The sequence below is a fragment of the Mus musculus genome, chromosome 4 (genome assembly GCF_000001635.26).
Source record: "Mus musculus strain C57BL/6J chromosome 4, GRCm38.p6 C57BL/6J".
Taxonomy (NCBI): Eukaryota; Metazoa; Chordata; class Mammalia; order Rodentia; family Muridae; genus Mus; species Mus musculus.
In genome coordinates, this window is record NC_000070.6 from 139,958,757 (window position 1) to 139,969,815 (window position 11,059).

Below are 11,059 nucleotides of genomic sequence, written 5' to 3' on the forward strand. Positions count from 1 at the left end.
CACACACGGGAGGCATACAGACATGTGTTCAGACAAACGCTCACATAAACAAAATAAAAATAAACAAATCTTTTTTTTTTCTAAGATCTCTTTTTAGTTAACAATGAGTCTTACAAGCCTGGTGTATTCAATTAATGGTGTAGATAGACTCTGTTTCTTGCTTCGCATATTCTTAGCATAAAAGGCAGGTATGAGAAGGGTGTGAGCCAATCTTAGTTCGAATGAGCGTACACCGTATTTCTTGACAGGGCTTGAAGGCTGATAACGATGTCTTCTCTTCCCTTCAAACGATGGCCCTCTGCCCTGCAAGCTTGGATCCTCTCATCCCCTCAGATCACATGGGTGGAGGTTTCTAGCTCCTGAGTAGGTAGGGGCTACACTTGGTTATGGAAGCAAGGACACGGAACAGAGACTTGGCCTTCTGTAACTCAAAGTCAAGAGACCAAAATCTCAGAGGGGAGGGAAACTCAGTCAGAACAGGGAAACGGGGGAATTTATGGGGATCCGGATTAGAACAGAACCACTTACCTTGGAGTCTGGGGGGAGCCTCTTACTGTCCAGGAAGCAAAGCTTCCAACATGATCAGCATTTGCAGTGGAGGCTTTCCCGCATACATAGATCTTTTGTTTTTTTTTTTTTTCATTGTTGTATTTTCTTGACTTTTTTTTTTTTTTTTTTTTTTTTTTTTTTTTTTTTTTTTTTTTTTTTAGATAGCAGTGAGCCAGCTTTAAGGCCTGAAATCATTTGACCTTGAGTAGGGCCTTATCCCTCCTCTAAGATTTCTCTGGGCATCTCAGATAAGCCCTTGTTTATGGAACATACCCTAGCTGCCTGCATCCCTGAGAGACTGAGTTTACCTTATGGATTGTCATCCTTCAGGCAGTACCTGCATGTGACTCTGCAAAGATAATGGGAGTATGTGCCTTTCAAAAGCTCACACCTTCGCTCTGAGTGGGCCTTGCTTTCTTCCTGTGGGCCCTTTCTTTCTCTTAGCCCCTGTTCTAAATCTATGCTAAAATATATTTATTAACTCAACTCTGCAAAACAGCAACAACAAACCAAACAAACAAACAAACAAACAAAACACCAACAACTACAAAAAAAAAAACCACTTAAATAAATAAAGTGTCATACAGCCCAGGCTAGCTCAAACTTGTGCATACCAAGGCTGGCCTTGAACTGCTCCTCCCCTGGTCTATACATCTCAAATGTGATTACAGACCAGTGCTACCACGACTGGCTTGAATAGTGATTATTATTATTATTATTTCTTTTCAGTGCACTGACCTATCTTGGCTTTCCTCCAGGCTGTGAGGATGCAGCCAAGACACATACCCTACCATGGCGACATCGGGGAGGGATGGCGGCTACGCTGCTACTGCCTACTGCGCATGTACAGAGCCCTGGGGCTGAGAACGCTGGTATTCCCATCTCTTTTCACACAAAGGCAACCCAGACTCTGATACGGTCTCAATTTTTGTTTTATTTTGACCTGCCTTTCACTTTTCAAAGGACCGGAGGCTGGGAGCTGTTTGTAGAGTCTTCCCTCCAGGCTGTCCTTTCTTCTGTTCCCGGGCTCCCTGAAGGGGCCTTCTGCGCAGGTTTCATCTGCCTCCTCCTGCTGCAGCCTCACGTCTGCCTAGAGGCTGCTGCTGGCTGGAGCTGCAGCTTCAGGGGACTCCCAGGGGGGCCAGAGCCACAGGGCTCTTCCAGGTAAGGCTGACAAAGGCAGGAAGCAGAGAAAGCCTGTGTCTGGGTCTCACCAGGCCAGGATTGCTCTCCTTACTCCTACCCTGTAAGGGAAAGGTGCCCCTCCCCTTGGAGCTGTAGGCTTTCCAGGCCGCCTGCTGATTTCCAATGTCCTTCTGAGCTCTAAGTCATCCTAGGAAGATGGTGGCCTTCTGACCTGGGAAACCACCAATCAGTGAGCAGGCCAGTCCTGATCTCCCCCTCCCTGCCTATGCTTGCACTTCTGAAACTCAGATGCCCTAAAATAGGACTAGCTTTCATCTGGAGAAACCTCAGACCTTCTCAGACCAGAAAGGGCCATTGCAGCTTAAAGCAGAGACAGTCTGGCTTTTGAGAGGCCAAGACAAGACACTGGGCAAGTGAGTTGGGGTGGGGGATGGGGGGACCTTGCCCTTCCAGCTGGACCCTCCCTCCAGGATAGCGTGGTCTCTCACTACCCGCTTGAGTTTGGCAGGGACAGACCTGTTTTACAGACGTAGGCACAGCGAGAATGGAGAACATCTCTTTTGAGTTGAAGATTCATAAACAGAGCATGATTGATTGGCATTGGTAAACTGGGGTTAGGAAAAAAAAAGATCCCGGAGTGACGCTGGCATCAAGCCAAGGCGAAGCTGGCCTCCAGCACACTCCGACGTTTGTTTTGGGGTTTTGAAACTGGTCTCTCACTGACTATATAGCCAAGGATGACCTTGAATTTCTGAGCTTCCTGTCTCTGCCTCCCAAATGCCAATGTTAGAGATATGAACCACCACACCCAGTTTCGGCTATGTTGGAGATGTAACCCAGGGAGGGTTTCATGCCTGCTAGGCTAGCACTCGACCAACTGAGCTACATTCCCCAGTCCCTCCAGCATACTTTAAATAAAAACTCTTTATCTTGCGCGCACCAGACTCGACCAGCAAGAACGACGCTGCAACAGGATCCTTCTGCACACGTTTATTGGGAGAGCTTGATTGCAGAGGCGAAAAGACTTCGAGCCCAGAACTGGTGCTGCTTTTATAGGCCTGGGAGAGGCGTGTTTCACACCCGGATTGGTTATGCACTAAGCCTCATTTGCATGTTCATCTGATTGGCTACTCTCTCTCAGTACCTCACAGAGCCTCATTATCATACCTCATTTGCATGTCTCACATCCGATTGGTTACTCTCTTAGTACCTTACAGAACCTCATTATCATGCCTGGGCCAGGCAGTGTTTTTGCAAAAAACTTTACTGCATATGTACACATTGGTTGTTTGTCCAATCTTATGCATGGTGGCCAGCAGTAGTCAGTGCCACTCAGCAACGGCACATGTGGCTTCCCACATCTTTAAAATTTGCCTGTGGGGAAGATATTTCCTTAAATTCTCCGAGCTCAGTCTTCACCCCTGTAAATGGGGCTGTTTGGGTAGTGAGGAGTTGTACACGCGAGCGTGGACAACAGGGACAAGGTCCTCGAACTGACTGCTCTGTAGGAAGTGTGCCTGGTCGGCCCCTCCCACCAGCCAGCTCTGACTTTCTCACTGAGCATCACCAAGGTCAGCTGTGTGACAGACAATCCAAAATGGGTCAAGCTACAGTTCCTGGTAAATGTTACCGGCTATGGCTGTTTTGGCAACCACATACCTCCAGATAGGACCTAGACCTGTCTGTCTTTTCTGGTTTTGGAGGAGGCCTCGGAGAAGAAAGAGAAACAAAGACCATTTATTTTATTTATGAGAGAAAAAGAAACCAACAGGGGTGGGGGTGGGGGGGAATCCACGGGCCCAACAGGAGGGGAACGTGTTTAAATAAAGTGCGATCCATTCAGTGGGAGGAATATTCAGTGCCTTTTGAAAATGATGTTTACCGAGGGTTTGTAATAACACGGGAAGATGCTTATTCTGAAAAACGCTGTGTGCAGAAGGAAGCAACAGAATTGTATGTTCAGCACAAACACACCCGGGCAAAAACCAAGCCAAACAAAACCTACAAACAGAAGAAAGAGACCCCAGGGACACACACCCCTCAGGAGACATCTTTGGGTGGCAGAATTGAGAGTTTTTTAAAAATACATTTCTCTATCTTCCAATTGTCTATTTATTTTTCTATAAAGGGACATGGACAGGCTTAAAGTGGAAAATAACCCTCACATCATCTTTCCTCCCCTAAAGCAGTAAGAACTCTTATTAGAAAAGAAGCAAGACAGATAGTCCTCAGAGCCCCCTGATGCTTAGGCTACTCGGAGGCTGAGGCCAGGATGTCCCCAGACCCTAGGCTGTTTCCTAAAGTCAAGTGGGAATTAGACTCTGAGCCAGCAGGCTGCCCACAGCCGCAGACATGGACAGGGTACCTGTGACTCCCTTGTAACTGTCCCCAAGTATACCAAATCGGCTTCTCTCCCAGGGAACAAAGCCAGATCAGTGGTCTATCCCTCTACCACCCTGAGACTGTCCTCCTCAGAAGCAGCCCTGTCCCCTTGCCTTTGTGGCAAAACCCTTCCCCTTCCCTCTGGGTGAATCTCCAACCTGATCCCTCCTCCCATACATTTTGATACATTTCGATACATTTCCTCTCGGAGGCCCGATTGTCTTGCAGGGCCTGCTTTGCCCTTGCCTTAGCAGTTAAGCACGCTGAGTTCAGGCTCTTTCTGTGCCTGTGCTTGGTCTCTGAATCAGCTTGTTCTCCTCCACTGGGACACTGCTGCTCCCCCACCCGAAGAGCAGTGCCCAGCCTGGCCCAAACAGACTGCACGTGTTCATCTCACCAGTGAACTCTGTCCACCGTGCCTCTGCTGGGTTCCCTGGGTTACTTGGCTCTGCTATAACCACTTCACTCCCCAAACCAGCTCCTCGTCAAGCCAGTAACGACATGCCAGCTCTGACCTACGGGCCATGACTGTGGGGCTTCTGTTTTGAACAGTTCTGAGGTCATTATAAGGGCTCATCAGGAATTGATTGGTGATGTCTGCCACGTGAGCCTAAGGGATATACAACAGCTTAGTCTCAGCGCCCCTTCTTTCAATAAAGATCACACTCACAATTCACTGGGATCTAGAACACAGGGTTTTTGGGGTTTTGGGGGGGTTTTGGTTTTTCTTTTTTGCAGCTTCCCTGGAATCACTTGCCTGGTTCTTACTTTTGGTGTGCCACAGGCTTCTGGAAGTTTCCTTAACATGTTTCATCTTCGGGCTAGCCTGTGCCTGGAAGCTGGGTGTATCTCCCAAAAGCACCTTGCCCCACCTCAGCCTGGCAATGTCCCCTTTGAGTCCTTTTACTGAAGCCATCCATTTCCCCCACCCCAATGTTTCTCAGAGGTTGATGTGAGTAATGTGACGTGACTTTGGTAGGGGAGGCAAGGGGCAGGGGGGAGGGGACATTCCCTCCCTGGGGATCCACCATGGCTCAGACAGCCTTTCTTGCTCAGCTTTCAATTCAAGTGTGTCCAGCTGGTTCCTCCTCTAGGTCTCTGGCCAGGAATAGTCACCTTGCACAGTACACCAAATGCCCTCTTCTCATCTCCATGGCACAGCTCTTCCTTGTTCTACATCCTAACCCCAAATCTTCCCCAGAGTGCCCCAGCCTCAGTTCCCGCAGCTGCATGGCCACCCCTGGGATCTGGGAAGGTTTTTATAGTGACAGTGTCCAGGTTTTTGTCATCCGTCCTCTTGTCAGGCCCCGCCCCGTCTGTGACTCGCACCCCCTGGCTCCTGACTCATCTCTAGAGCATCATCACTTTTCTCTCAACATCTTTGTCTCCCTGAGAATGGAGCAAGGGCTTAGTAGGCAGGTGGACCAGGCTCTCTGCCTTTCATCCTGGAAGTTGGATCCCCTTCAATATAAAAGATTGGGGGCCTGGATGCTCCACTAGAATCTTCCAACTCCATGGCTCCATCCCAGGCCTGCCTTTCCTTGTTCCTTCTCATCCAACGAGGCAGATGAGACGGCCACTGGCCACCAGACGGCCACCAGACACAGAGCTGGTCACATGGATGAGCTGAAGAATGGTGGCTGCCCTGCCCAGGCAGAGAGGATTCTGAACTCTGGGGGGGGGGGGGGCGGTCTATTGAGGTCAGGTGGTTGTGGGCGTGGCAGGGGCCCGGAAAAGGGAGCCTGGAACCACATCTGCCTCCTAAGACCTCAATTGTGCAATGATTAATATGCAAATAGAACTCCTGTCAAGATGGATGCCTTTCTCCTTCCAGCACACAGAACCTGAGGTAACAACAACAACAAAAGTGGGCCTTGGTCAATATGCTCTCAAACAGTGTTACTGTGGATGCCTTCAGCTTCAGCTGTGCCTGTCCTGCTGGCCAAACCTCAGGGCTATCCTGAGCTGCTTCCTGCTCCTGCCCAAACCCTCCTTCAGTTCTTTCCACCTGTGCTCCAGGTGCTTCTAGAAGCTTCTAAAGTGGGCCTCAATGCTTAGGAATTGGTGAGACCATTGCTTAAGAGGGTGGTCTATGGTAGCACACAGAAACCCAACCAGCTTGAGAAGTCCTCTGGAGGTACCCTGGCCCCTGGAACTGTGATTGGGAGAAGACTGTGTCCCTTCATTTCTGTGGGATCCTGAAACCGCCCCTACCAGGAATTCTGACTTGAATCACAGTGCTGGGTCAGTCACTCACGAAGTTGTGAGATTCCAGCTGTCGTGGAATGCTAGGCTCTGGCTTCAATGTTGTGGCAGACCTGTAATGTGGCTTTTCAAGAATCCTCCAAGGCCCCATAGCCTGTGGTACAGGAGAGAGAACTTTCCACTCCACGGCCTGTCATGTTCCTGCCTGCTTCTTACCCAGAGTGATAGGCAAAGGGGTTTTTCTGAATCCTGATGGAGCCCAGCTGAGGGACTGCTAGACAGGGGTCTGAGGCACATCCGGGACAGGCAAGGTCAAGACGGCAGGCAGAAGGGTGCCCCGTGCAGAAGGGAAACCCTTTAATTCCTTAGACACAAACCTGGGTGAGATGTGGTCCGCCAGGAAGCAGAGCATGCGCCTGCGTCCCACACAATAGATATGATCATCCACAACGGCGCACTGGAAGGCATCAGGGTAAGGTAAGCGGTATGTGGCACACTCATACCAGAGCCGGGTGCTGGCACTGCAGCGGTACACGCTGATGCCCAGGCTGCGGTTGAGGTCAAAACGGTAGAGAAAGCCATTCACAGCCACCATCTCGGCCGTGCGGTCCTTGCTGCCCCCGGTGGGGCCGGCCCACCAACGCTGTTCCTGGGTCGAGAATCGGAGCAGCAAGTAGCGCAGGCTGCCCCCGGTGACAAAGATCTCATTGGCGCACACCGTGGCTGTGTGTGCCAGGGCAAATGTATCGTTTGGGAGAGGCGGGGCAAAGGTCCAGCGGTCCAGGCGAGGGTCATAACGCTCCACTGTATTCAAACACTCACCTCCAATGGCATAGAGGTGCCCCTCCAGGGCCACCAGCCGGCAGTGAGGCCGAGCCTGGTTCAGTGGGCACACCTCACTCCAGATTGCCGTCAGGGGGTTGTAGCAGAAGACGCGGTTGGAGGGTTGGCCCCCAGGTTCCTGGCAGCCAGACACCACAAACAGATAATTGAATAGGGTACAGAGTGCACAACCCCGGGACATGGCTTCCGGGGGCAGCTGGGCCAGAGGGTGCCAAGCATCCTGCACATTGTCATAGCAACAGAGGCGGCCACTATCATCCTGGGGACACATGTCTGCCACCACCAGGCGCTTGTGGCCACGGAACCTGCGCTGGAGAATCAGCTCCCGCTCTGCTCCGCTCAGGCCCCCATAGATGTCTGGGCTGCGGAGGACCTGAAGGTAGTTATCACTCAATACCTTGTAGGCTGCCTCCTTCAGGGTCTCTAGGCCCTGCCTCTTGGCCAAGGTCAGCATCTCATAGCAGTTGCCCAGGTCCAGGCGGACATCCAGAGCTGAAGCCGGGGTGAGCGGGATGTGGAAGAAATTGGTCCCAGCTACAAGCTGCACGTGGGGCTCCCCGTGGCTGCAGGCTGAGCTGAGTTGGGCTCTCTGGTCCAGGTGGGCAGGAAGGGGCATCCTGAAGCCTTCAGGCTGCAGTTGGAGCTCTGGGTTCTCAGCGATCTGCAGGAGGCTCACCTTTCTGCTGAAGCCCGGTGCAGATGGGGATGCCACAGGCTGTGGGGATGCTGCTTCAGATGCACCACCACCGGCTGTGTTAGCGGCTTCGTCTCTGGAGGCTGCTCCAGTGACAAGGGGCTCTGGTCCAGGCCCAGGGGATGGAGCATCAGCCAGAGCTGCTGGGCAGGGGACTGGCCTGGAGTCAGCCTTCGACGTGGACTCCACGAAATAGTCATATACTCTGCCCTTCAGCCCTGGTCCCTCTGCCTTTTGTATAATATTCTCCTCCATCCGGATCCGGGCCACAGATGAGAAAGTATGGGAGGCGTTGGTGGCTCCTTCCTGCTGCTGCGTGGCCAAGCCCATGTCTGCAGCAGCCTGGAGGACCCCGGCCTCTCCCCTGCTGACCCCTGTCATGTGGGTGAAGATCCAACTCTGGTTCATGTCACCATTGACCAGTGTAAGATCAGTCCAACCGTTGGGGGCTTCCAGGTCCCCAGATCCTGTTTCCTCTGGGGGTCTGCTGTCTGGCCATGGAGAGAGCTTGTCACCCACACAGCTGCCACCCACTCCTGGGATAAGTCTGCCTGAGGAGCTCGTAGGTTCACAGCCTGAATGAGGGAGGTGGGGAGGGTTGGGCTTACCTCTAACATCTGTTCCGGCTTCCTGGCCACCACAGGGAGGAGGCACCTGCTGAGAGTCTGGACACTGCCTGCCCTGACTTTCATCAGAGCCTTTTCTTGTGGCCTCTTCAGACCTGGAAATGTCCAGGATGCAGGGGTCTTCTGGATCCACCAAGCTGTAGTCCAGTGAGGTCCCAGCCCCCTTGCTGGCCTTCCTGCGTCTTCGACCCCTTGGCAGGGTCCCCGGTGGAGCCTCCTGGAAGGCAAGTTGTCCCAAGGCCTCTGTTTCATTTTCTGCTTTGTGGTCCTTGTTGTTTCTCCCTGCCTGCCCGACTGGGGCAGGTCTGGACTTGTAGAGTTTGTAAGCCGCAGTTACCAGGAGCAGCGCAGCTGCGGACAGCACCACCTTGCTGGGCAGCTGCATGTCCAAATGCCAGTCCTGGCCCTCTGCTCCTTCTCCAGTGGGGAGCATGCTGGCCAGGGACAGAGGAATGCCAAGAATCCGATTAATGATTGCCCAATAGGGACCAGTTCCTGGATCCTGCTGTGGAGTGGGAGGGAGTCCCTAGCCGGATCTGGCCAGCGGTTGCTGGAGCAGAGGTGACTTTGAGTCCACTGAGTCGGCAATGGGGCAGGGGATGGCTAAGGTTGCAGCTGGCCTCTTTGGATCCTTGCCTGAAAGGAGGGAGGGTCCCGACTGGAGGGGCCCGAGCTTCAGATCAGTCACCTGCAGCCCCTGGTGGGAGGGAGTGTCCAACAGGGATTCAAAGAGGAAGGAATCTCTGAGCAGAACTGTCACCAGATGCCTAGAAGCCACACTGTTGGTCTGTGTGTGAGGGTGTTTATTTTCTCTTTTGCAAATCCTTAGGTTGGAAGCTTGGGGCAGCTTTTGCCTTGGTTCCCGGAGCAGGTGGAGCCACAGTTAACAGGCGTATGGGGATGGCCTTGGCCCTAACTGAGGGGTCAGCTTTTAACCAGCCAAGCAATGAAACAGTGAGGACGCTGGGCCTGGGCTGGCGGCCAAGCCACCTGACTGGGCCCTTGGCTGCCTCTGCCCTCCTCCTCTACTCAACAAGTTGAAGAGAAACTAGCTTTGCTGAAGCAGCCAGGAAATACAAGACCTTAGCACCCAGACAAAATGAGACCTTAGAGACCCTGCCTCCTCTTCATGATGAGCCAACCTCATAGGAAAAGAGGCCTGTGGAGGAGTGACTCCTCACAACCCCCAACCCACATCAGCACTGTGGACCCCAGACTCAAATCTGCCGTTCACCAGCTGTGTGACCTTGGGCAAGTAACTTTACTTCTCTGTGCCTGCCTGAAAAGTGGCGAGAGACAGAGGGTGACCGCATCATTAGCTCATCAGGTAGAGTAGTCAACATGCATGAAGCCCCATGTTGTTGCTAAAGCTCAGCAAGGCTTGGCTGTTTTTATCTCCCCCATGTGCAGGTTTTTTTACTGGTTCTCAAGGGTGGGTGCTGAGGTCACAGTTTTAAGGGAGGTAAAGTCACTGAGCAAGAGTGGGGGCCCAGGCCTGCTCTGGGTAAGCCTCCATCTGTGCCCAGGATTCAGGTCCTCAGCTGCCGAGATGCCCAACGCACACGCTCCACTTTTTAAAGGTTGTCTTCAGGTTGCAAAGTGAAAGGACGATCCAATTTGAAGGCCCAGGAACTTGGTTCTGAGGGTTCTGGCCTTGGGAAAACTCTAAACTTTTTTGTTATATTTGTGTGTGTGTGTGTGTGTGTGTGTGTGTGTGTGTGTGTGTGTGTGTGTGTGTGTGTGTGTGTGTGTGTGCAAGTGCATGTGTGGGTAATACACATAGGCACATGTGACATCAGAGGACAGCCCAAGGATTCTGTTCTCCTTCTGCCGTGCAAATCCTGAGGGTTGAACTCAGGCCACCTTGCTTGACTGGAGTGTCATCTTGCTGGCCTCCTGGGATCCCCTTAGGAGGTCCTTATGTGTGTGAGCCTCCACCCAACAGCCTCAGTTTACCCTTCTGCATGTGGCAGTCTAGTGTGCCCTACTTTGTTGACTCCTGCAGGCCAGGCCTCCTTATCTTTGCCGGTGGGGATCTTTCCAGCCGTCTAGGTCCAGTCAAACTCCAAACCTCCCTGGGCCCTGTACTGGCTAGTTTTGTGTCAACTTGACACAGGCTGGAGTTATCACAGAGAAAGGAAGGAGCTTCAGTTGAGGAAATGCCTCCATGAGATCCAGCTGTAAGGCATTTTCTCAATTAGTGATCAAGGGGGGAGGTCCCCTTGTGGGTGGGACCATCTCTGGGCTGGTAGTCTTGGGTTCTATAAGAAAGCAGGCTGAGCAAGCCAGGGGAGGCAAGCCAGTAAGGAACATCCCTCCATGGCCTCTGCATCAGCTCCTGCTTCCTGACCTGCTTGAGTTCCAGTCCTGACTTCCTTTGGTGATGAACAGCAACATGGAAGTGTAAGCCGAATAAACCCTTTCCTCCCCAACTTACTTCTTGGTCATGATGTTTGTGCAGGAATAGAAACCCTGACTAAGACAGGCCCCTTCCATGGCCGCCTTCCTGAGTTCCTTGCCCTTTCAAACCAGCTTCTCCTTCTCCAGTCTCTTCTTTCAGCCCTTCTTCCAATCCTTACTACTTGCTTATAACCAAAGGCCCTGGGCAAGAACT

General features: G+C 52.2%; 1 protein-coding gene and 1 non-coding gene across 2 annotated transcripts; both read right to left on the reverse strand.

Moving 5' to 3' along the window:
- Positions 1-3,416: 3,416 nt before the first annotated feature.
- Positions 3,417-9,270, reverse strand: Klhdc7a (kelch domain containing 7A). The gene has a single exon (NM_173427.2). It carries the CDS (start codon positions 8,876-8,878, stop codon positions 6,557-6,559), a length of 2,322 nt encoding a protein of 773 aa, NP_775603.2. The 5' UTR covers positions 8,879-9,270; the 3' UTR covers positions 3,417-6,556.
- Positions 8,770-8,864, reverse strand: Mir2139 (microRNA 2139). The gene has a single exon (NR_035519.1). It is a non-coding gene; the product is annotated as a microRNA 2139 (primary transcript).
- Positions 9,271-11,059: the final 1,789 nt, after the last annotated feature.